The 27828-nt window shown below is 39.1% G+C and overlaps 1 protein-coding gene across 1 annotated transcript in view; it reads left to right on the top strand.

The window, feature by feature from the left end:
• LAMA2 (laminin subunit alpha 2) overlaps nt 1-27828 on the top strand; it is a 590097-nt gene that overhangs the window by 325820 nt on the left and 236449 nt on the right. The window contains 5 exon segments of the mRNA XM_042456962.1: nt 1781-1882; nt 3291-3502; nt 12598-12709; nt 20845-20958; nt 26858-26985. Of these exon segments, the coding sequence (XP_042312896.1) occupies nt 1781-1882; nt 3291-3502; nt 12598-12709; nt 20845-20958; nt 26858-26985 (668 nt within the window).

Raw genomic sequence — 27828 nt, 5'->3', positions numbered from 1 at the left:
TATTATTATTATTATTATTATTATTATTATTATTATTATTATTATTATTAATATAGCACTGTAGATTTACATAGCGCTGTACATACAAACAATAGAATTGATAAAGATGAAACCTGCCAATGGCGTACATTCTACAAAATACATATAAAACAATAGATAATAATACAAGATATAATTAGATAAAAAAAGCAGACAACAAATTAAAAAGATCAAATATCAAATAAAATCTGTGCGTCATCAGTGATGTAAGTGGCAGCCCAAGGAGCCCAGCTTGGGCACTATATTTTAAAAATAAATTGATAGAAGATTCAACTGATTGATTGTGCAACTACTTGCAATAAATGAGGCAAATAGTTGCAAAATCAATGAATTGAATCTTCTATCAATTTTATTTTTTAAAAAACCCATGTGGATGCACCCATAGATCACACCACAAGCACAAAGGCAGCACTGGGGAGGGGGATCTACCAAAAGCTGAGGAAGGATGGTAAATACCTCTTTGCCATCCAGAATGATGTGATTCATATCTGTCTTTCCCACTTGTTGAACACACTTTGGAAACGATTCTTTTCAATAGAACCACTAGGAAGCTAGGGGCCGGAAGGCACCGTTTTTGGTTTTTTTGGTTTTTGCGTTTGCCTCGCTTTATCAGAAATAGATCAAAGTAGGATTGGAACCGGTTTCAGATGGAATGATTGTTATATAAACCGATTAGCAATTTGCTTTAAATTGTAGTGGGATCAAGTCCTTGGATTACTTTATTCTTTTTAAAATGTTCTATTTTTAGTCCAAGAGCTAAAACTAGATTGCTGAATTTGCTGTTGATACTTCCATTGGTGATTTGTTCCCAAGAAGTCTGTGTTCTCTGCTATTCCCTGGAATGACATGATCAACATCTTTAAAAATGTTAATAGTGAACAAATATATATATGTATGTATGAGGAAATGCATTACAGGGTCAAGAGATGGCTTGAGGTTATTTGCTACATATTTTATTTGAGGCGGTGAACAAATCAGAAGGAATAGGCAGCATTCAGAGAGATATGCCTGTAGGAGGAAAACACTGTGGCATTCTTTTTAACTCAATTTGTTTTTACTTCCTGCCTAAGGGCAGATTCCCTCTGTTTTAGGTTACATTTCATGAGAAGCATTCAATACTATCAACCTCCAGGCTGGCTGACCCAAAGTCCCTCTTTACTAGTCTTGAAGCTGGGAATTTAGAGTCGAGTGGAGAGGAGAGGAAGGACAGTAGGATAAAACACAGCCCCAAATCCTTGAGTGGCTTTTTATAGCTTAGTATCAACTAAATCTTACATACTCTGTGTTGAAGCTTTTAAAATATATTATTAGAATATTGCTACAAAATAACATGTAGAATATTATCCCTTTTATATCAGACTCTTGGGAATGGTGTATAGGAGGTTGTGTATGTATACATTCATATACACATGTATTCTTAGGTTTTTAGCTGTTAGAAGTGTCTGAAAGTGGTCTGGAAGGACTTCTATAAAAATGGGCTTTTTGAAGTGATACAGTTCTAGCTTTGAAGGCACACAATACACACACACAAATTCTAGCAGAGAGAGAGAGAGAGAGCGCACATACAGAAAAGGAACCATTTATAACAGCTCCTTCCTTGGGGCTCTATATCATCTTGATGTCCATTCCTTACAAGAGAAGTCCTTCCCCTTGAAAGCACTGTAATTGGAAAAAGAGTAGTTCAAAATGGTTAAAGGCATGTTTTCTGCTATGTAATCAGCATCATTCTTCCTTACCACAGATAACAGCTGCTGGAGGACATCTGAAATTTACAATTTCATATGACCTCACTGGGGAAGAAGATGCTGCTGAAGTGATGCTTCAATCTGATGTCATCATAGAGGTAGAGTATTATCTCACTCTTAATGTGTGTATTCAGTAAATTGCCAGCAGCATACAGTCAGCCAACCTCAGAATGCTAAAGAAGAAATTGAACACAACCCCCGCCCCCTAGCTCCTCAGCTTACAATGCAGTCTAAAACACAATACAATCTAAAACTTCATGGTGGGGAAGTCAACAGCTCAGCGGGAAAGGGAAGACAAAAAACCAAGAAGGGGAACAAAAACATGTACATTTGCAACACGTGTTCTTAGGCTCGCTGTAGTTTTGAGATGATGACTAACAGAAATAATGGTAATAATGGCATCACAGAACTTATAAAGCCATGTATTATTGATTTTAGTACAATATAAAAATGCTATATTGCATGCAGGATGAATCACAAAGTCTTCCCTTGAAGAAAGATAATTGCAAATGAAGCCCCTCTATTTTAATGGAAACAACTTCTTGTTAAGTTTGTTGGGGATCACAACCTACTTATAGTGAATAAAGTGATTGGGATATGCACTGTGTAGGCAATTACTTTACACTATTTACTCTGCCAGTTTATTTTTATTACCAAAATAAGGTACTGTTTTTTTTTAACCAATAAAGCTCTGCTTAAACAGTTTGGGGCCTGGCTCTTGAAAGGTTTGTCTTGTAATGAACTTGTCTAGATGCTAAGAGAGGGATCTTTTTAGGCTACTAGACTATGGAATGCCCTCCTTCAGAATGTGATTAAGTCACAGGAACCTTTCCACTTGAACTGTCAGCAGTTTCCTAAAACTATTAACTGTTTGAGAAAGTACACTACCTCTCTTTTCAATCTGGCCTCTTAAACTGCTTTGCTTTGCAATGGTATTAATTGTGTTAGTTGTTGAAATTGATTATTAATTACCTGTTAGCAGCCTTAGGTGCTACTTTTTTTTAGTGGAAAATGTAATAACAAACAAAAAATGAAATGTTATAACTCTCTGCCTTTATTCCTATTGTACATCCATATACTTGTAACAGGACATATGGTTTATCCACAATGAAGAAATAAAACATGTTGACACCACTTTATCTGCCATGACTCTATCCTAGAGAATACTGTGATTTGTAGTTTGGTGAGGCACCAGAACTCTCTGAGAGACCAAGCTGAATACCTTACCAGACTACAAATCCCAGGATTCCACAGGATGGAGCCATTACAGTTAATGTGTTTCCACACTGTTTTATTTCCGCAATGTAGACACATCCTTAGGATTTTTTATGACATTAGTGGTCATTTCAATTACTTTGCTCCTTATTTATCTAAGTTTCTTCATCAATAATAATGTCAAGATCTGGGGTGCATATCATGAATATCAAAGATGCCTGGCAGCATACATTTATACCCATTGTTCTGTGTAACATTTTGTGTATCCTTAACATTTCTTTTGTTTATTAGGGAAGTGGCTTGAGAATCAGCACATCACAGGAGGGTATTAATTTGAACCCATTTGAAGAGCACACTGAAGAGGTGGTGTTGAAACACAACTTATTCATTCTGCATGACACTAACTCTCCGATTAGCAAAAGGGAATTCATGACTGTGTTGGCAAATATAAAAAGGCTTCTTATAAGAGCCACATACAGCTATGGGATGAATGCCATCTACAGGTAATTGTGGGAACTGTTTTCTGTTTTGTCCAGAATATAATGTAGTATTTTCTTTGTTCAGAGATGAGGTTCTGTTGAGGAGGTTTGATCACCATTCCTTTTTCTCGGTGCCAGCTTCATTCAGTTTCAGATCACTTTGCTTTTTGGAATGGTATTGCTCATTTTTCTTTCATTCGGTAGCAGTTACAGTAGTGAAGAAATGTCATAAATGGGTTGAGATCTTCAGGTTTTTATTTAAAAGAACATTTATATCCAAACTAATTATTTCTTGACCAGCAGTAGATTTAGGATTTAGAGAGATAAAGCAGGCAAGCAACGTCTCATATAATGCTCAAAGAACACCATATTTACCAAAATGCTATATATTCATCATTCTGTGGCACATTTATTAAATAAATCTGACTGTAGTAGTACAACGTGGGTAAGCATTTCACAGGTCTTAGCTAGTGAGTCCCACTGACATTTCTAATCAGCATCATCAAAAATTTCTTGGTATCTGTGAGCAAAAAGTCAAACAAATTGAATCTGGTGTCTCTTTTATAAGTGGCCTTGTTACACAATTCTGAACATGTTTAGTCAGAGTAAAACCCTCATGTTTCAATGGAGCCTACCTGCACATAATTTGTGTTGAGGGTAAAGTCTTCACTACTGTTCTGTACTTTACAATTTTAAAATATTTTTAAGGGGGGCATTTGCAGATTGCTTTTATACATCTGTGTAGTAGAGTTTTAGAATACAGTAGGTTTTCTTTCCTTGCAACTAATTCAATTCTTTACTGGAATTTTGGAAAGCTTTCTTCAGAATCAGCCTTCCAGCTGGCTGAATCCAAGCTGTGGGAAATTAACTGCTGTTTAGTGCATGGTCACCCATGGCTGCATTCCTGGGTATATTCTGAACTACACTAAGCTGGTTTTCTGGTTTTCCTGAAGTATCTACCTAGCTTACAGAAATTTTCATACATCCAACCTGTTATTATTAAATTACCTAAGCAACAACAAATCAAATCTAATGAGGCCATAACTGGAGTTCTGAAAAGTTGCTTTATTGTTTGAAAAGAAGACATTCTGACCAATGATGCTTTGATAATTCTGGCAAATGTAGTTCAAAATGTAACTTTTTAAAGATTCAGACATGTTGAACATACAGAACAATTACTTGCACTGATGGAACAACAGTAGTCACATTGGAAAGTGAATTTCTAAAACATTGCTGCTTCAGTATCTTAGTTTTATTCTTGAAGCGCTCTTGGGTTGCTTTGTGTGTGTGTGTGTGCGTGTGTACAAATATTTGCCAAATATTCATGTGATATTACTAAGAAAAACATACTCCATCCTTTGTTTTATATTATTAAACATCTGCTCTATTCATGTCTGCTACATTATCTTCTCTAGCCCTTATGTATCATATTATGATACTTTCACCCTGTCAAAAATCTTTTTGCTAATGTATCCCACTGCTTTGAACCAAAGGGAATTCTGGGAATTGTAATCTGAAAAAGTAACTTTGGCATGGTACAGAGCGCCAAAAAGAGGCGCCAGGGAAGTGCCTCTCTTTGCTCCGCAGCAGCGCTACAATAACCAAATTGCTCATCACATGCTAGGGTTGTGGGGCGTGTGCAAGCGCCACCCAGAGGCAACCCTAGCACATCGCCATGACGCCGCAAAGGGCCCATCTGTCCAGGGCCTATGTTAAGCCCTTGTGACCTTTTAGCCAGTTACCTTTCAGTTTACATTGACTAGATTCTTTCCTGTCAAATCTGTCTATGATTTCAGGGTAACCTCTTAATATTTTCACCACTTGCTTTAAGCATGTCCTTCACTGCAGCATAGCTTCCATCTTCACCCATCTCAAGGTCTTTGGTTTCTCTGGCAGCTCTGCTCTGTTTCTGATTTTCTTTTGTGTGCATAACTTGCTTTTCAAGGACTATATTATGTCACCTCTTTTCTTGTCTTTCAAACCCTCTCCATAAGCTAATTGTGTTTCATATTCATTCATTCTACTACTTGACCTTTATCCCACTAGCCTGCTAATGTAGCTAACTGGAGACACAATGTGAGGCATAGCCCCTCAATGGAACAACCAAAGCTGTGCAAAGGAAATTGCTTGGAGCATACCTGGCATATTGTTGTTAAGGTATTTGCTTCAAGAGTTGCATATGAGGATGCCTCTACTATTTAATCTCAATGCAGACATTTGACAGACCCCTTCACCTCCACTACTCTGTCTACTGGTTGTCTTTACAACTACAATGGTGAGGAGAATCATTTTCTGGAATTGTCCTCTTTGTCCAATGCAGCAACAGCATGGCAACTGCTAGAAATGTATTAGGCACTGTGTCCTGTCCTGATGCACAGCCTGTACTCAGGACGAGAGGCAACTATTAGAACAGAATATGGAGAAACAGAATAGTTTCCAATCAGAACCGGGGGAGGGGGGCAGGCTAAGCTGAAATCTGCCAAAATATATCTTCAACCTGTTTGCCAAAAATATCATATGCAAAACAAGATTAGACTCAGAGGAAAGAGCTTTGAAAATTGGAGGAACATCAACATTTTAAGATATGCAGATGACCCCATACTACTAGCAGAAAATAACAAAGACCTTGAACAATTATTAAACCAAGTCAAGGAAGAAAGTGCGAAGACAAAGTTATTGTTGAACATTAATAAAATCAAAATTATGACCACAGATTATTTACATAATTTTAGTGTACATGATGAAGAAACTGAAATAGTTAGAGATTATCCATACCTTGGATCAGACATGAATCAGAAAGGAGACTTCAGTCAAGAAATAAGAAGAAGATTAGGATTTGGAAGGACAGCTATAAAAGAACAAGACAAGATATTAAAGTACAAAAATACTTCACTGAATATTAAAATTACGTTTGTCCATGCCATTGTATTTCCCATCACTGTGTGTGGATTTGAGAGCTGGACAGTGAAGAAGGATGATGAGAAGAATGTAGTGCTGGATAAGAGTTCTGTAGATACCATAGATGGCTAAAAAGACAAATAAGTGGGTCCTAGAGTAAATGAAGCCTGAATTCTCCCTAGAAGCCAAGATGACTACACTAAGACTGTCGTAATTCAGACATATCATGAGAAGACATGTTTCACTAGAAAAGATGATAATACTTGGTAAGGAAGACGTCAACATGAAAGAGAAAGGGTCTGCTGGTACTACTCCCACTGTCACCAGCAACCACTGCCCCCACCCCTACTTCCCCCACTGCCATTGCCCTAACTGCCCCCATCACTGCCGTTACCATTATACCTTGTCCAGGTTAGTTCCCGCCCAAACATTTGCTTCCTCCTCCCTCAGCAGTGCCAGCTCCATTGGTGTGCCTGTCACTCTGAGGCAAATGATGAACCCAGCATATGATCTGGACACCTTGTCTGGGCACCAGGTCATTTCCCTATGCCACAGATCAACCAGGGGATCAAGAGAGTTGCCAGTTCTAGCAGTTGGTAAATCCCTATGAGCATTCAGGACTCCTTCTGCATCTATTAGTCTGTGAGGGCTGACCATTTTTATGGGTCCCCCACCCTTGCAGAAGTTAAGTGTCTCATTAGATCTAAGCTATTATTTTGAATGTCCTTACCCACTGATCACTGTCATCCTGGCTAGCAAAATCAGACCTAGAATGTGGTCTGCTACATGTGTACAACTGGATATTAATTGAGACAAGTCCAATTAAAGACTGAGCTGGTCCAGATGAAGGGCCTCAGCGTGGATGTTAAAATACCCAACATAATAAGTTTAGAAAAAAATCAACACCACCACTGACACCATTTCTCCTATCTGAGAAAGGGAGACCATTTGTCAGCAGGTGGGAAGTACACCAAGAGGAATCTCAATCTCATCTCATTGTCCTCTGACCAGGAAGACACACTCAAACCTTGGAGATGGACTCACAATAGATCACTGTGGATACATCTATACTGTAGAAATAATGCAGTTTGACACCACCCATCCTATGGAATCTGTAGTTTGATATTGTCTTTAGCCTTTTCTGCAAGAGTGCTGATGCCTCACAAAAGTACAGATGCCAGGATGCTGCAGGGTGGCAGTTAAAGTGGTTTCAAGCTATTATCATCAGTAAAGGTAAAGGTAGTCCCTTGACATGAATGTCTAGTTGTAACTGACTGTAGGGGGTGATGTTCATTGTCTGAACACTATTCCAGTGGTCATGTGGCCAGCATAACTGTACCGAATGCTGTTACCTTCCCACTGAAGTGGTACCTATTTATCTACTTGCATTTTGCATGCTGTTGAACTGCTAGGTTGGCAGAAGCTAGGACTAATGACAGGAGCTCACCCCATCATGCAGCACTTGGGCCCCAAAACTGCCAACCTTCTGATCTTCCAGTCATCAGAACCAGTGTCTCAACCACTAAGCCACTGCATTATATTTATTAATATCCCACCTTTCTCCCAAGACTGGGACTCAAGGTGGCTTACAATATTAAAAAACAGTACAATTAAATGCATACAGAAATAGTATATTAAAACAGAATTAAATTACTACAATAATAAAACAAATTGCATGTTAAAATATCAAATAGTTTAAAAAGATAAAAATGTTTTTTTTTAAAAAACATTAAAACATATAACACCCCAGCCCATCCTTTAAAAAGGTTCTGTTTTGAATGCCTGTCTTGTAGGCCAACAAGGAAGGAGCCATTCTGGTCTCCCTGGGAATGGAGTTCCACAGTCCAGGGGCAACCACAGAAAAGGCCCTCTCTTGCATCCCTACCAACCATGCTTGTGATGGCAGTGGGGCAGAGAGCAAGGCCTCTCCAGAGGATCTCAGAGCCCAGACAGGTTCATATAGGAAGATATGGTCTGCCAAATAACCTGGACTTGAGCCATATTTGTATAGTGTAGATGTTGCTGTACCCAGAAACTGGCTGGCAACAACTGAGTCCAATTTTAAATAAACATTATAAATCAGCAAAATCAATGTATTTAAAACCTTAACAGATAACCTGATAAATATTGGATTGTTGTTTTGTTGTTGTTGTTATTTTAACAAAACAGAAAATTGGAATTGTTAGAAGAGAAAAAAGTACCCTGAATTTACTGCCAGGTTGTTCTTTGTCTGAACCATAACTCTCTATGGAAATCAAGCAACGCTTAGAGCAACAAGCACTGATGATTTCATGATAGGCTGCAACAAATATTGCTCAGACCTGTGTTGTATTAAGTATGATAGGTCAGTATCCTTATAGCCAGTATTCATTACAGCTTCTAATAAAAATTGGCACTATTCAGCTAATGCAACTGTGGGATAATGTTCCATGAAATGTAGATGAGGCTTTGCAGTGGGCTTGCATGTTAGTGGTGGTTTCTTTCCCATTAATCTCAGGATATGACAATTAATGCAATAGCAGATCACAAACTGTTCAGCTATGGCTTCAAATGCTGCATCTTCTTTTAATTTTGTTTGCATTTGGATGTCAACAGTGTCTGCCACACTAGCAGTCATATTAGATATTTGGTCTAGATATTGAAATTTTTCAAATATCTCCAAGTTTCTGCAACCCATTACTGCCAACATTATATACTTTAATGTCTGCAGAATGGCACAGAGGAATAGAAATTACTACACTGAAGCAGGGGGGGGGGGAATCACTGCAGCTTTTTTGAATGAACAAAAACTGTTAAACACATTAAAATACCATTTACCAAATAGCAGAACCTAATGAAAATTGGTACTGCTCAGTGAATACAAATGTGGAATAATACTGAGTGAAATGTTCTGTGCGTAACTGTTTCTCATTGTTCTAAATTATATTACATGCCAGTAGGAAGTGGCAATGTGGTTCAGTTGGCAAATAGGATGAAAAGAACACTGGCAAATTTTGTTACCTCTTTAGCTCTAAAAATATTTTGGTTTACCATACTCTTGGCCTTTACCAATCTTGATATTTTCCAGATTTTTCCCCTAGCCTTTTCTTGTCTCATTTTAAATGAGACACCACAGGAGAAAGTAGCATAAAAGCAATGTTAGAAAAATGAAAAAAAGGAATTCATGGAAATTATTCTGTGCGGCTAGGATTTTGTTCTTTGCAAATCACCTTTGAGTGCTTTTGCCCACTGTAAGTGGAAAATAAATGATATTAATACTATATGTTGGCTGCATATATCTACATGTGAGCTTACTCTTTCTAGGCTGGCCTTTTTCTGAGATCTTCTAGTTTAATCAAAGTAAGATCGGTTTGATACAGATTTGTATCTATAAACAAAAACATTGCAAACTAGATCAAGTAGGTTGTTCTTTATTTAAATTTGCCATTGTTGTCACTCACTGTTCTCAACTCCATGCCCTCCAAGCGTCCAGATTTCACAGAGACTGTCCCAGTTAATTCTCTGCTGTCCACTTTTTCAGCTTATTTAAAAGGTCCCAGTTTCTATTTTTTTTGTTCCATATTATAATGTTAATAATATTAATATAGTATATAATTATTATTATATAATTTTATAGCTAATTATGTATATCCACACACATATAAATAACACTGACAGTTGTGTTTGTGTGTGTGACTGTATAGTATATAGTATATAATAATGTACATATGAGTGTGTATGTGCGCATATACACACGCACACAGACCTTATTGCATTAAAAACAAAACCGGCAGGCAAATGGAGAGAAGCGCATTTATTTTTCTGTCTTTGCATGGTGTCAAAGCATGTTCATTCTCTTCCAGTCATAAAAGTGTAGGAGAAGGTCATAAAAGTGTCCATTTTCTCAAGCTTAAAAAATCCATTCAGTAAAAAAGGACATTTTTACCACCCTCTCCCACACTTCGATGACTGGAAGAGAACAAAAGTGTTTTTACGTCATGTGGAGACAGAAAGATAAATGTGCTTTTCTCTGTTTGCCTGCCAGGTTTGTTTTTAATGGAGTTATGCTCAGAGAGAGAGAAAGAGAGAGAGAGAGCTATCAGCAACTTATATTCCATCTGGAGAAGCATTGTCTGTCTTCACTATTGTGGAAAAAGTGCAAACGTGCACTATTGTCTATCTTCACTATTGTAACAGACCAACAAGAATTGGGCTTTAATGGCCAATATCTAGGAACAAGCTCCATTAGAAACTGTGGGGATTACCTCTATGTAAAGATTCGTAATAATGTGATATTAAATACTTAAATGTATTTCGTAAAGTATGAGAATTACTTTGACTTGTCAGAATGACAAACCAAATATTAATGGGCTCAGATTGGAGCTGTTACTTCTTGCAGAAGTCTAGAAGAGACTGGGGGCTTTATAGATGCACATTTCCAGCTATTACTTTTCCTGGCCCTTTGCTTGCAGCTGGGTCTTTCCCCCGTTACCAAGTAGATTTTTTCTTCTAAGGAGACCTTTGTTATTGAGTAGATTCTGAGCAACTGGAGCAGCTGGCTGTCATACCGGTGTTCTTAGGACTGCTTTGCTGCTGCCTTTGCTCTGGGTGCTAAGGAGACTGCAGTCAAGAAAAGACTACAAAGGGATACTAGGCTAAGGACTGGAAAGGCTCCTTATTGAACAGAAGAAAAAGAAATTCACACTAAGCACATCAACTTTTTCCACCTTGCCTAAGAAGCACTGGATGTTTGCCTAAGAAGTGCTGAACATTTCTGTTTGTTTTGCTTTCGGTAATATTATATCTTACAACTGTAACTGTAAGCTACAGTTGTAAACCGCTTAGACATCGCTTAGGCACTATGAAGCAGTATATGAAGCGGTATATAAATAAAAATGAAACTACCTTCTTTTTTTCTAGTCAGACATTTGTTCAATTCCATTTGCCAAAAAAGAATCATATGCATGAAAATTTATGGGCATTGTTGTACATAATTTCCTCTAATATATATATATTTGAAAGGACTTTCCACTTATAACCACTATTTTATATAGGTATGAAGAATGGTGACACAGCCATTTATATGAATTTTTCCATGATACATGCATTTTTATACATAGATTTTTGGATTAAGGAACTGTACTGCACAAGTAGGAGGAATTAGGAGGAATGCAAAAATCAATGTATAATTATGTTAGTTTTTTGTGGGTTTTTTGGGCTATGTGGCCATGTATATATATATTAGTCCAAGAGATGTACATTAGGCCTATTCATATTAAAATAGCAATAAATTAATTTTGTCTCCATCCCTTCTCAGAATGAACTAGCATTAGAGTATGTAGCACTCCCTTTGAGAAGCTACTGCCACACTATAGAATTAATGCAGTTTGATAGCACTTTAAATATAATGGTGCCATTCTATGGAATCCCAGGATTTGTAGTTTGTTGTGGCATCAGAGCTCTGTGACAGAGAAGGATAGATATCTCACAAAACTACAAATTGCAGGATTACATAGCATTAAGCCATGGCAATTAAATTGGTGTCAAACTGCATTAATTCAGCAGTGTAGATATAGTCATACTCTAATCTGGTTATATGATTTGCCCTTTCTGCAGGAGATATATTTTCAGATCACTTTTCACAAGTCTGTGAAAACTTATATGATTTTTAGAACCAAAAATAAGGTTTTTCATCTATTTCTTGTTATCAAGTAACACATGGGATGTTCGAAATAAAAAGTGATTCCCTTTGATTTTTTATCTAATATAGTATTTTTTCTTCTCTGTGGACTATTCTGTTTTCCATAACAAAACAGATATTAAAAAGTTATCTATGCTCTATACATATAATTCAAGTTTCTAGTACTATTAGAACAGGAAAAGGAGACTTTATATTTGACAGTTCCTCAGCTTTCAGTTTTAACAAATAGCCTTTTGTGTGTGCCTGCAATGTAAATGAAAGCATAAAGTTGCAAGCTAAGCACAGTCCTTCTCCTACTGATACACTTGTTGTGACAGCTTTCTAACATGGGTTTGCCGCAGTCTAAACATGAATGATATCAAGGCAGAGGCAGTGAATACAAAGACCCTCTCATTTTAAGCAAATAAACAGGAGCAGGCTATCTCAGCAGTTAAGGTCTTCCCACCCTTCCAACCCAGTCTAGTAACAGAAACATTCTAAGATCAATGTTCTTTTCTAGGTGAAATGGTAATCTCTCTCTGTCTTGTTTCTTGCACTCTAGGTTGGGTGGTGTCAGTTTGGAAGCTGCGAATCACTTATCCACAGGACACAAAGATGCAACTGCTGTTGAAATTTGCCAGTGTCCTCCAGGATATTCTGGTACCTCCTGTGAAGTGAGTGTCTTACTACAGAGCAGTTGATATATGTCCCTTTCAGTGATATATCTGATATTCCAAAACCTATATGTGGAAGTAGATTGACAGAAGAACAGCAAGCAATACATTTCTTTCAGCCCATGGATCAATTTTATTTGTGCCCAGTTGGAAGTAAATACCCCATGTCCACATTCAGACAGACAATAAACACAACAGAAACAAAATGGCCCTCACCCTAAACTTAAATAACCCCCCCCCCTTATTGTTTTGTGTGTAGCCACGACGAGTCGCCAGGACTGGGATTCCTCTTTCCTTTTCAAAATTCAGAGTAGCTATGACAGCCCTGGTCCAAGGGTCCTTTCACACAATATAGGCCCGAAACACACAGGCCAAAAAGAGTGACTTCCAGCTGCCTTGGGGTCATGGTGTGTAGATGACACATGCTCCTAGATCAGCCAGAAGCTATTCCAAGGCCACCTAAAAGCCACCAACAAAAGCAATGCAGAAAAAACATTCCTGCCAGCTGACCATTTGAGATTGGGGTGGCGGCAGCCCACTTTAAGAGTGAGCTGTCCAGTTGCCACTGCCCCAGACAATTGGGGCCTGATTGGGCTGGAGCAGCCAGAGGCTGCTCCAAGCCACCAATACTTTGCTCCTCAGTTATAGCACTACTATGCTATAAATAGTGGCACTAGAGAAGCTCTCTGGTTGAAAATTCTAAATGCCCCTCACTAAACTACAGATTCAATAGGATATAGCCAGGTCAGTTACAGTGGAATAAATGTATTATAACTAGGAGATTATCACATTACCTTTGCTCCCAGCATAGATACAGGATGTAACTTTAAGAAGGTGGATCTTATTGCATTCTCCCGTTGCCAGGCCGCAGGCAGTCCATTTGCATCTTGGGCTTCTCTTGCATCTTTTCATGCAAGTGCACCTCTATTCTGCCTTGGTCAGGCCCCACATGGAATACTGTGTCTAGTTCTGGGCACCACAATTCAAAAAGGATGTTGAGAAACTGGAACGTGTCCAAAGGAGGGCAACTAAAATGGTGAAGGGTCTGGAAACCATGCCCTATGAGAAATGACTTAGGGAGCTGGGGAAGTTTAGCCTGGACAAGAGAAGGTTAAGAAGTGATATGATAGCCCTGTTAAATATTTGAAGGGATGTCATACCGAGGAGGGAACAAGCTTGTTTTCTGCTGCTCCAGAGAACAGGCCCTGGAACAATGGATGCAAGGTACATAAAAAGTGATTCCACCTCAACATTAGGATGAACCTCCTGACAGTAAGGGCTGTTCAACAATGGAACACACTCCCTTGGAGTGTAGTGGAGTCTCCCTCCTTGGAGGTCTTTAAGCAAAGGCTGGAAGGCCATCCTTCGGGGATGCTTTGATTGAGATTTCCTGCATGGCAGGGGGTTGGACTAGATGACCCTTGTGATCTCTTCCAACTCTACGATTCTATGAATGCAATTTTCGCATTCTTAAAAAGCTGCTCCAGAAGCCAGGGTTACAAATGGGCTGCCTGCTGCCCAGTGACAGGTGAATGCAATAAGATCTGTTTTCTTAAAGTTACATCCCGCATCTATGCTGGGATCAAAGGCAATCTTCTATTACTGTTGCCACATTGCAGGGTTAGTGCAGTTTGACATCACTTTAACTGGAATTACTACATCCTATGTAATTCTAGAATTTGTAATTAGTTGTACCACCAGAGCTCTTGGATAGAGAAGGCTAGATAACTCACAAAATTACATGTTCCAGAATTCCATAGCATTAAGCCATGGCAGTTAGAGTGGTGTCAAATTACATTAATTCTGCAGTGTAGATGTACCCTATATAATGTGAAAGGGTCCCACCTCAGTATTGCTAAGGATGGTGTTTTAAACCTTTCTTTCCTACACTTTGTGCCCTGCACTCCATGAAGCTCCTTATTTCCTTCAAACAGTAAGAAAAGCTTTGGGGTATGTATTTAAATGATGCATGCGTCCTAAGAGGCCAGAAGCTGTGCCAAACCCGCGCTGCAGTCCTAAGGACTGGAGTACAGCTTTGGCGCAGCTTCTGGCCTCTTAAGATGCATGCATCATTTAAACAGCATATCTCCAAAGTGACCTGAAGCAGCTTTATCTTGGCCTGTCTGTACGGGCCCTTTTTTAATACAATGAGTCCTTGATATCCACTGGGGTTTTGTTCCAGGACACATGCATGCATACATGCATGCATGCACACACACACAAACACACACACACACACACACACCATGGATACCAAACTCAGTGGATGCTCAGGTTCCATTATATACAGTGGTGTAATAAAATAGTATTCCTTATATAAAATGACAAAATCAAGGTTTGCTTTTGAAATTTAGCATTTTTTCCTAATATTTTCAAGCCGTGACTATAAAGGGCTGACTGTACAATGAACTCAACTGGAGAAGGGGTTAACCTCCCCTTCCAAATCATATTAGGCAGTGCAAGCTCCTTTGAGTTAAAGGAAAAATCTCATTATGGGAATCTAAGGCCTGTTACACACAGCCAAAATAAAGCTGCTTCGAGTCACAGTGGAAGTATGGTGTTTCAATGATGCATGCGTCCTAAGAGTCCAGAAGCCACACCAAAGCCACGTTCCAGTCCTTAGGGCTGAAGTGTGGCTTTAGTGCGACTTCTGGACTCTTAGGACGCATGCATCATTGAAAAACCATACCTCCACTGTGACTCGAAGCAGCTTTATTTTGGCTGTCTGTAACAGACCAAAGACTTACCAGACATCTACTGTGACCTATTACAGGTGATGACATTACCAAATCAAGAAGTAATCTTGAAAATGCATGCTCCCTTCCCATCTTCTCCTTTTTCAGCAACCCCATAATAGAAATAATTCTGAAGCCACTTGCAATTCTTTGGAGAAGGATCATGCTAAGAAAAAAATACCAGCACTATAGAGTTATGTTACACAGAACTTTCCCTAGTACTGTATTATTGGTGGTATCCAGACCAGCGCAAAGCGCCAGCCTGGATACGTACTAGGGTTGCCTCAGGGTGTCCTTTCCAGATGCCCCGCAACCCTAATACGTTGTAATGGTGGCATCCTTTCTACATGGGTGCTGCCATTACGATGTCACGGCCACGCCATGGCCAAACAGCACAGCGTGGACATGACGTCCTGGCACTGCTGGAGGGCACTTGTGGCGCCCTTTCAGCAGCGCCAGAAGGAGCTCCGTTTTGGAGCTCCTTCAGCTGGGTGTATCGCTGGCGCAGCCTTTAAACAACTGTGCCAGCAATACAAAGAGAAAGGGCCAAGCGGCCCCTTTCTCCCTTTCCCCGCCGCTGTCGGGGTGTCCTTGGGGCATGAAGCCCCAAGGACACCCCTTTCCAGGCCACGGGGAAGCTTCCCCGAGGCCAGGAAAAGCAGCAGATCAGGGCCTCTGGGGCTGCCACTGTGGCTGCTCAGGGCCCAATCCATCGAGAAAAGGGGCAGGTGCAGGCTGCCCCAAAGGGGCGATCTGTATCCCGCCATTGTTACTGCCTTCTCATTTTTCCCTTTCTCTAGCATACTTGGTCTAGAACAGACATAAAGCGATTTGAAAAGTCCAGGGGCCAATTTCCCCATACCTCATCACAAGCCAAACCCCTTCAAGTATCATAAGAATTTAGCATAAAATTGTGCCACTGACGTTCATTAGCAAGCCACAAAACAGGCCTTGAAAGAAGCAAGAGAAGCTTGTGCCAAAGGAAAGCTTCATAATTTGTTGTTGAATTTCAGTAGTGCATCACAACTGCCCCTTTAAAATGAGCTCCAATTTTTTTAAAAGGGCTTTTTTGCACTTTGCTGCTAAAATTCAGTAACAGGTTGAGAAAAACTCCTTTAAAACAAGTATTTTCTTATCCCCCCCCCCCCTTCTTTCAAGGGCTTTTCTCATTTGCTGCCAGAATTCTGCCTTTTGGGAGCACTGGAGTCCTCATATGTGGCTTTGAGGTTTACATGTAAAATGTATCTTTGTGAAATATATATGTGTTTGTATGTGCAATTTTCCTGCATTTGCTTCCAAATACTATCTATCACATGCTCAGAGTGAGTGCACATATGCTTAACTAACTTATCAAGGCATTGCTCCCGGTGTTGGGGAATGCAAAAATGTTCAAAACTATGCCTCTAAGGGAGTGTATTAAAACACAAAGATGTTCCATTTCACAAGACTATAAACAATGTGCCATTTATACAGGCACTCTAGGCATTTACTTGTCAGCTCTCTTTTCCTTTAAAGCACACCATGATTTTTATATGTTGGTTAGGATTTAAAGCCTTAATTCATTTTCCTTTTTCAAACAAACATGTTCATTCGCTTTTCCTCTTGGGAATATTAATACAGAAAGGAAAGGAAAGGCGATTCATACAGGCTAGTGGTAGGTTTTACGGGGAGGGGGGTTAGAATTAAATGACTTAAAGAAGAGATTGAAGTGAGATTGAAGTGAGAAAATAAGTTATGCATCATGGTTAATTATTTTTATAGTATATTTATTTATGTATGGGTTTTTTATTATTTTATTTTTAATTAAGCTGATATCCTGCCTGTTCCTTCATCATGGGACTCAGAGCAGGCAAATGATAGTACCCCATGTGGTATTGCTTACATGTTTATAATCATGAGAACAATGGTCAAATTAAATACGTAGTATAAGATAAAATAAACATACAATTATGTCTCTGCTGTATCATTTTTATCTTTAACAAAATAAACCTGTTGTCTGTTTCCACACAAATGCTCGTATTAGTTCCCACATAACCAACAAACTCATTGAAAAGCATTTGCCAGCTAGAGAGCATACAACCTTTGAAACCCATTATCCTTTGAAACCTGTTTGTAAAGTATGTACAAGGCAGAGTGGAGGTTGGATGAAATGAAACACTGTGTTTATTCAAGATGTTTATGTTTCTGATTTCCCTTGTACTCTCAAATTCTATTTTACCTTTGATCTCTGGAGTAGCATATACCAGCTTCATGTCTATAATCAAGAACTGCTGCTCCTATTTAACTTGACTTTCCTCTGAATGCATTTCTTTTCAGCTCATGTGCTAAGAATTTTCCTCCTTGATTGCCATCAGTTCCTGTCCTTTTTTCCTGCCTGTTTGCCTGTACACTGAGAACCTTTATACCTTGATCAACATATTTTCTTATTACAGTTCATTTTCTTTATTAAAGAACCATGATAAAAGCTGTTTTCAAGGACCTCCAGCTTGTTAGCATTTAAAGTATAGCTCTACTTACTTGTTCTCTAGAAACTTCAACTCTTCCTGGGTAAGATAGATCAACTACATGCTTAAGCATACAAGGCAATAAACAGACATGTGATGCCCTGTGTTCCTACAAAAAACAGGCGGGATGCTTCCCTTTCTACAGTGGGTGTGAGATAATATAGAAAGGCATAGGAAATCATCACATTATCTTTGCTCCCAGCATAGATGCAGCATGTAACTTTCAGAAGGTGGATCTTATTGCATTCTCCTGTCGCTGGGCAGCAGGCAGCCCATTTGAAACCTGGACTTCTCTCACATCTTTTCATGAACAGGATTTTCCCATTCTTGAAAAGCTGAGGCAGAAGCCCGGTTTGCAAACAGGCCCCCCGGCAATTACATCCCACATCTATGCCAGAAGCAAAGGTAATTTCATAATCTCCAATGATAGGACAAAGTCAGTCAGTCAGATAGACAGACCATATAAATGCTGCAGCTGTGGTAACCCATTGGGTGATCTTGGGCAAGCCACATTGTCTTGACAATCTTGCCAAGAAAACCTTGTGACAGGTTTGCCTTAGGCACACAGTAACAACAACAACAGCAGCATATTTCATAATCAATCCTTGCTTGGAAAGCAGAGTCTTTCTTCTAAACATATAATGTAGAATTTTGGTCTTGACTTTCTTTCATGCTGCCATGGAACATCCCCCAAAGGTTTATTTGTGTAAAAACAAGCATAACAAATCAGTCTATTTTCAAGCCTTTTGCTGCTGAATAAACATTTATATAATTTCCTTTGACCAGACACTTAACAAAATAATAAATCAATCAAATATTCTTGCAAACTTTGCAAAATATTCTTGCAAACAAAGAGTATCATGATTACATCTAGTGTATGTGCTTTCTTCCTTCATAAGTTGTTCACTATATTAGGAATGATATGGAGGAGTCTATATACTGACATACATATCAATGTCAGATATAAGTGGAGAAAGTATTACACTGAATAAATTAAAGATATATTAAAAGACTGAAACATTATTCTGATGTGCTGTGATGTGATATTCAAACGCAGAGAATTCTGAATGTTAATATATGATTCCTCTGAATATTCCTGAGGTTTGTCATAACCTGCATCTCCCTGTACTCTTTCCTTGCTTGCAAAATAGTGATAGAGAAACAGCCTGCTTCTAACAAGCAGTAGTGCTTCAATGTTCAAAATTGCAAAACTTTCAGAAAAATATATGGCGGGTAATAACTGCTGCCTGGCAACTGATTTTGAAGTGCAAGCAGACCTGTCAAGGGCTTTCTGATTAATCACACCTTCAAGATGTTTCCTTCCTGAAAAATCCCCATTGATGTTATTTGAGCATTGTGCCAAATTAGAGTGGATACAATATTTATCAAAAGTTTTTTTAATGGCAAACATCACAACATTTATAGGAGCCTTATATAGGTCTTCACCTTGCTTATATGATGCCTACATGTGGACATGAATACAAACCCTTCCTCTAATGTCTCCCATAGCTTCTGACAGCCAAATGTTGGAGTAAAGGTTTGAAATGGCACCAAATCATATTCAAGTGAGCACAAGTAGAAGTCCCCTTTAGGTCTTCTCCCCCAACTTGTGAAGTTGAAGAAGGGGCATGAATACTGGGAGGCATGGCTTCCTCTTCCTGCTTGAAGCTCTCAAATTAGCAGGCTGAGCATCCCCATAAGAATAATTTAGGACTTCTCTGCATATATCTGTTCACAGACCAAAAGAATAATAAAGATCCCCTTCATCTGTATGTATACAAGGGCATGTGTACATAGCCTTTTTCCCCATGGTGCTATCTCATGCTGCTGGATATGTATCTGAGTACTGAAGTCACAAAGCCATGGTTGACCACAAGAGCTTTTCCTGTTTGATTGTTTTTTCAGTGGAAAAAACTGAAGCAATTGGCATGCAGTCGGTTCACAAAGATGCAATATTTGTTCAAACTGCTAGCAATATAGACTTTTAGCTAAGGAAGCAACTCTCATGTTACTGTCTATGTATATGAAGGGAATCAGAGACTTACTTTATTTCTTACTTGTCTGTTTGTCTTCTGCTTTTATTTAGACACTTAAAGAATGATATTAAAAATTGATATTAAAATATTTTAGGAATTAGATTGTCAAGAAAAGATCCTCTCTTTTCTCTCTTCTTCTTTCATTCATGTAATGTGTCTTCTAACTTTTTTCAGCTTATAAGTTGTGGTATACCATGCTTTCCACTCTTCATTTCTTTGCTTCTCTCCTACCTTTTCAGAAGAAACAACGAGTTAATGTCTCCTTTAGTCTTACACCTGCCTATTTGGTTAAGGTTAGTGCATAGAACTTATGCCAGAAAGACATGCATGCCTGAAGTGTTCTAGTACTTCATTCTTCATACTTAATCACAGTGGTTCCTCACAGGGGGCAGAGGAGATGTGGAAGAAATGTGTAAAAAGTTTCAGGGAGATGGGGGCTTCTTATACACACAAGTCAAGTCCTAGGTGGAGTACTCTTGCAAAACATCCCGATTAAACCAAATTGGACTTGTAGGGGCAGGGATAACTTTTCTAAGTATGGGGAAGAAATGCTGTATTTTATTCTCCCATGGTGTTTCCCAGTGGATTCAAGAATGGTTTTGAGATGTAATGTCTTGTTCCCTATTCTATTGATGGTATTAAATTAATGTCCTGTCACACATCTTGTCACATAGAAATGGCTTGAATGTGGCATGTTCTACTGTGGCACACGATGGTGCTGGGTACACTGTGAGGTGGGCAGAAGTCAGAATTTGGAAAAGTTGAGAAATGTTGCCTTACCAAATTCCTTCTCAGGTTGACTCCTTCATTACTATGACTTCTCCCTTCATTCATTGTGTGAATATATTTTTCTTCTACAGTCTTGTCAGTCAAGATATAGACGAGTTAATGGCACCATCATTGGTGGAATCTGTAGGCCATGCACATGCTTTGGTCATGCGGAGTCCTGTGATGATATCACTGGAGAATGCCTGGTAAGTGTTGACTGACAGCACTGAGATCAGCTTGATATACCAATGCAATTGAATTAACTACCTTGGGGACCATGAGTACTTAAGGAGAGAAGCAATGATTTGACAGGAGAGATCTTTATATTGAACTGCTTCTCAAGTTAAGGAATCTCACAGTAACATGATAAAATAGCTGCTGCAAATAAGGGCAAACAAGAATACTTCTTTACATTATTCTGGTAGCAATAGGTCTTACAGAAAGCAGCAAAGAAAATATTTTAGTAAACCTCATAATGCAGAATGTTCTACCTCATCTTTATTGTGGGTTTTACTATATACATAGAAAAACAGTAAATGTGAGTGCTACTGTAAGGCAACATGATAGACGGTCTAAGAAAAAGTAACTCTAACAGGAATTTTTAAAAATTCTTAAGGAAGACAGGGTGGGGAGGGTAACACTATTTTGGCTAGAGGAAGGGTAGCATTACAGAGTGCACATATTTACTGTAGCAATTCAGAAATTTAATGCCTTTGCTATCCAAAATAATCGTGCCCAGCACACCACTGTTTCCAGCCTGCTCAGTAGCTTTTTCAAATGGGTGAATTACGCTGAATAGACTGTTCTGATTAACTCAAGGGCATTTTAGTTCTATATTGTCTGACATAGCATGAAGCTTGAAACAACATTTCTCATTTCATTAGTCTTGCAGAAATGCAATTTGAGCCACTGCCAATTTAGTTGGATATCATACTCTAGATTCCCTGCAGAATTCAAGCCAACTCTGTATAGTGTGTGTGTGTAAATGCTCCTCCCAGCCCCTTCTTTTCTTTTTCTTCCAAAGGAAAAGCTTCAGGAAAGAATCCACATGAAAATCCTGGGCTTTTATAATGCAGTTTTGGCATTTGAAATTATCACTGGCATTCCTGTTTTTTCTCTACAAGATGTTGGATTGCTATGAAGTCCTGAATAAGATCACTTAAATAGGTGGATTGGTGAATTTTTCAAATTGCCTTTTCATAAATTAATACCTGAAATGACTTGCACATTAATTATCTTCTTAAATAGTACTTAGGAAAAACAAACCATGTGTCATGATAGCTGGTTATTCTATATCTATCTGTCAATCTATCTGCTTTATTTAAATATGTTGAGACAGAAAATCCAATGGCAGAAACAGATCCCTTTTTCCTCATCTGAGGAACCTCTATTATTGCCTTTTCATCATTTCAGTTTTCTGGTGCTGTCTAATGAAATTAGGTAATATCTACAATAAAACTGGCTGATAGTTTGGAACTCTGCACTTCAGACCCCAAGTCAACAATTGTTTTGCTGTTGTAGTAGTGAATGACTGCATGGGAATTCAAGAGACACTTTCCTTGTTAAAATAATTTGACTTTCACTTATTGTCTGTTATCATCCTACAATTGCAAATGAAAGCCAGCTTCTTATTCTGAGAAAGTCATTTAGGATAATTTCCCATATTAGCCCCAGTTGAGCTAATATTGGTCAAAACTAGGATCCAAAACACACTGCAGAAATAATCCAGTCTGTGACCACTTTAACTGCCCTGGCTCAATGCTAGGCAATCCTGGGAATTGTAGTTTATTGTGGCATCAAAACTCTCTGACAGAGAAAGCTAAATGTCTCACAAAACTACAATTCCCAGGATTCCTTAGCACTGAGCCAAGGCAGTTAAAGTGGTGTCAGATTGAATTATGTCTGCAGTGTGTTTTGGACCTAGGTTGAACAGAGACACATTTGAGATCATCAGGATTAATTTATCCTGTAGGGCTGTACAGCCTTACAAATCTTCCACATGTGTGACATAAATCTACTGGAAGGCTTCAGTTTTTAAGGAAAGTATTTCAAAATTTACTTGGGCGGGTTACAAACCGCCAGAAAATACGTATGGAATACGTATTAGGGTTAGGAAGGGGCGGTGCTTCCGCACCCCCCTAACCCTAGTACGTATTCCATACGTACAACATGGCGGCGCCCCTTCCACATGGGGGCCGCCATGTTTACGTATCGGACGCATAGCGTCCAGACGTTTCGCGACGCTAATGACGTTGCAAGTGCGCCAGCAGCGCCTTGCGACGTCATTAGGGCGCCGCAGAAAGAAGCTCCATTTTGGAGCTTCTTTTTTGCTCCGCAAGGGAGCCGCACGGTGTGGCTGCGACGGCTCCCTTATGAAGCAAACGGCGGCGGCAGCACTTGTTGCTGTTGTTGTGTGCATTCAGGTCATTTCCAAACTATGAGAATCCTAAGGAAAACCTTGTCTAAGAAAACCCTATGAAATTCATGGGTTGCATAAGTCAACAAGTGACCTGAAGGTACGTCCAGGCACACATGGCAAATCTATCACAAGGTTTTGTTTTTGTTTTTTTGCAAGATCTGTTCAGAGGCCTTTTTGTGAGTCTGAGAGGGTGTGACTTGCCCAAAGTCACCCAGTGAGATTTCATAGGGATTCAAGCTCTGATCTCCTGGAGCCATAGTCTGACACTCAGACCATTACACCACATTAGCTTTCCCTTGCTGGCAGACAAGTCGCTTTATGTGTCTGAAATGTGGCAGCTGTAGAATGCTCCTGTGCTTGAAGACTTCATCCACTTTCATCCAAAAGTAGAAAAGTTATAGTTGATTATTCAGTTTGCTGTATACAGGTATATATCAATAGAGATACATACAAAGCCTTGGATTTCCAAAGTGATGCTTGGACTGTAACTGAGATGAAGTGGGTCATACCTGAAGCACTCCAAGTCAAATCAGCCCTGCTTCCAAACTCCATCTTCTTTTGTCAGGTAGAAAAGAAGAAGCAGAAATATTTGGAAGAAATCAATCTTGGCAAAATTTGCTGTAGCCAGTGCATTGATAGTTCTGATTATAGAGCTCTAGTATTATCTGTAGTAAAGTTATCTGGCAGATAAACTACACTATTGAGAAGACTAGGTAGAAAATATAACCTTTTAAACAATAACATATAGTATCTTCATAATCTATCTGCATTTATCCTGTGCTTTCTCTTCATTGCAGCATCCACCCATGCACTGTATCATCTTGTAGAGAGAAAGTGCACACAAACTAAGTCTTGAAAATCTATTCCAGGATTTTTTTTGTTCTCTGTAAGTGAAGGAGGATTGGTCGGCACCCATGCAGGCTCTTAAATGCTGCAATTCAATTTGGATCATAAGCCTTTTGAAGTGAAAAAGAGAGAGAGAAGTTTGAGTGCTGAAAAAAAGAGGCATGCTTCACATCAAAGGGGTTTTTTTTCTGTTGAGATGTACTGAGCCTTTTGGCCTTCTCATTACTATTCATGGTGTTTTTTTCAGTAATACAACAGACAATTTAGGCAGCTAATTTACTGATATGTTACTTCTTTTGACTCTTCCTCAGCTTTGAAATATACTTGAAAAGAAACTGAAATATGTTTCTTTGGCTCCTAATAAGAGCTTAGATCAACAGCTGTAGTCTCAGTCTGTTTTTTTAACCCTTCTCTAGCACACATCTAGGAATCACCCACAGAAACCTTTGATCCCTACCACACCCATGGAAGGTGATGCATAATGCATTCATATTTCCATTGTGATATTCACAATAACTGCTTTGGTGTTAACAGATCTATGAAATGTAGACTTAGCGAAGATATTTCACCATATTAACATTGCATGCAAGTTGTAAGAGAGTTCTGAGGAATCACGTCACAGTATTGAGGGTCAGTTCAGAGGTCATGCACAAGTTTAATGCAGCAATTGGTAGTGCATAACAGAAATGTGTGCCCCTTTCTATACCTCTTACTCTTTGCCTGTCAGGATGGCATGTGCCCTTTTCTTCCTTCTTTCCTATGAGTGATAACATTATTTTGTTATTGCTGTGCCATCTGAAAAAAAATGTAACCATAGTTACCATTAAGACCTGCGAAACTTGCATCTTTATTTCCCATCTATATCCTTGGTATTCTCAACAACTGCAACATATTCATTAGGATTTCTTCTTTTCTTTACAGAAAATATAGTTAAACAAACAAACAGAAACATAATATAGCAAGAATTGACACTGGAAGTTGGCTAGTGCAGGCACATCAAAATGCCTGTTCTATAAGGGTCATGTGGTGCTGATAAGACATGTGAACTTGGATGTGTAGCTTGATAAACATTCAGCCTCTTAGTTTTTCATTCCATTCATCTACTGATTTATTTCTTTTTTAGCCTCAATAGAAAGTAAACAAAATAGATTCATTCATTCATTCATTCATTCATTCATTCAGATGAACAGAAAAATAGATATTTGGCATAGTTGTCTGCGATAGCAAAGCAATAGAATCTGCACAAGAAATTAAATTTTCAGAATGCCATTTGCATCACTTGTTTCTGCTAAGCATAGTAACATCTAGTGAAGAACTGAAAGCACATACTGAGAGCAAGCTATGATATGGCATCCTGGTTGTTGCTGTTGTTGTTGTGTGCTCTCAAATAATCTCCAATTTATGGTGACCCTAAGGCGAAACTATCATGGGTTTTTCTTTGTAAGATTTGTTCAGAGAAGATTTGTCTTTGCCTTCCTCTGAGGCTGAGAGAGTGTGACTTTCCCAAGGTCACCCAGTGGGTTTCCATGGCCAAGTGAGGATTTGACCACTGTTCATCAGTCTTAATCCAACACCCATATCACTACACTGTGCTGGTTCTCTATGCATCATGGTACAGTATAGTTATTGCAAAACAAAAAAGAGGAGGGGTTTGCTTGGGCAGGGAAGGAGTGGGGAGGGCAATATGCATTTCAGGAAGTAGGTTCAAGGCTACAAAAGCTCATGCTACCAACTTCTTTCTTTCTGTCTAAAAGGTGATACAAGATCTCATTGCATACTGATTTTCCAGACTAACGCACCTATGTCTTTGAATTCGACATAAATAAATAAACAAACATATACTTTATTCATGGAAATCCACTTTCTTATAGAGCACTTGGGTACTCTATACTGCACAATCATGAAATGTGTAAATTCACCTATGCAAGTTTAGTGGTATTGTAATTACTGCATTCCCTATCAAATGAAGCCACAAGGAAATCATATTGACCACAGTTTAACATTATATTAAAACCCTAAACTGTGGTTACTCTTAAATCTCATTTACTGAGAATGGCCAGCTTAATAAAAACCAAGATCTTATTTTTCTTTGTTTCAATCAGTTCAGACTAACCAGTTTCTCTGAGTTAAGATTAAACAATGACTGCAATTAATCAAAATCAGACGTGAAGCTTCTAATTTCTTCCTGAAAGGCATGGTAGAAGAGGAGGGAAAATGAGCATGCATGTCTGAAGTTCATGGAAGCTCATTCTTGTAATAATTAAGCATTATTTATCATTGTTTGAATGCAGCCACTATCTATTAAGATGATCGCTTGTCAGACTAGTAACATGGACATTTTGATATTTGAAAAAAAAATAAGTCAAGGTTTTTATCAGCAGGGCATATTTGTTCATATATGATCACTGGATAACTTTGGGAGGAGTCATAACAAAAAGCCTTCAGATGTTTGCTTATGATTGAGTAGCCTGTCTGAACCTTGAATGCTTATATGGAAAAAGATTTAAATGCATAATTCAAAAGATATTGGCAGAGTTTATATCTGCAACTGGAAAGAGAGAGAGATGTCCAAAATACAGTTCACATGACTATTATTTTTGTGCCTACATCCATGTTGTCAGTTTGCTTTCCAAATTCATTTAGGTCTCTCAGTCTAATGCACTCATAAGAGTGTTGAAAGCCTAGAAAAAGACTTAAGTATACTAAGTAGGTATGTTATCTGAAGTCCTTGAAAAGAAGTGCAGAGAGAAGCATGGTGAACAACATCTGTTACGGTTACATTTATCAGCAATGGTTGTATGACATTCTGAAAGACTGGTTTTGTGTCTTTTCCTACCTAGGACTGCAAGCACAACACAGGTGGACTATATTGTGATAAATGTCTTCCTGGTTTCTATGGAGATGCTACTAAAGGGAAGCCTGATGACTGCCAGCTGTGTGCTTGCCCACTGAGTATACCTTCAAACAAGTAAGTTGCAAATTCACTTGGTAATGTTGAGGTCTCCCTGGAAGCATGCCTGTATCAGTTATTGGGAGCATCTTTTGGGAAAACAATAGATTGGCTAACACAACAACCATATACAATTCTGTTATTATCTTGCCTGGGCTCAAGACATAGAAATGAATACCAACACAAACCAAGTGCCCATTAGCTTCTATTTGCCCCCATGTTAACTAGATAAATAAAGAAACAGAAGGAACCTTTGGCAGCCTGGACTGAGGGATACTTTTGATAGCCTGATACTTTGACAAGGACTGTTTTCATACAGCCTCTACCTTAGGTGGAGATGGCTAGCAGGGAACATCTTAATTCTGGAAGCCAGATTGCCCCTGCCCTCTATTGTGGCCTATCTGATGAAGAGGTGGCAATCTTGTCCCAAAAGGCCCTAGAGAGGTTTTTTTAGGGGTACTAGGAAGATAGAATCATAGAATCCAGTATGTTAAACATAGGCACGTTACAGACCGCCTAAAAGCGGTGGTCTGCCGGCACTGCTGGTTGCTCCGCGAGGGAGCTGCAGCAGCCAAACCACGTGGCTCTCGTGTGGAGCAAAAAAGAAGCCCCAAAATGGCGCTTCTTCCCGCGGCGTGGTTATGATGCCGCGAGGCACCAATGGCGCACTCGCGATGTCATAAGCGCCGCGCAACGTGCGGACACTATGCGTCCGACACGTAATAATGGCGGGGCCTGTTATTATTATGCCCCCGTCACGTCCTGGGATGAGGCCGGTGTGGACGCTAGGTCCCCGGCCAACCCCTAGCATGTGATGGGGGCGCCTCAAGAGCCCGTCTGTAACGGGCCATAGACTCATAG

This window comes from Sceloporus undulatus, chromosome 1 (genome assembly GCF_019175285.1).
Source record: "Sceloporus undulatus isolate JIND9_A2432 ecotype Alabama chromosome 1, SceUnd_v1.1, whole genome shotgun sequence".
Taxonomy (NCBI): domain Eukaryota; kingdom Metazoa; phylum Chordata; class Lepidosauria; order Squamata; family Phrynosomatidae; genus Sceloporus; species Sceloporus undulatus.
Note: the sequence above shows the minus strand (reverse complement) of the source record. Positions and strands in the feature narration are given on the sequence as shown.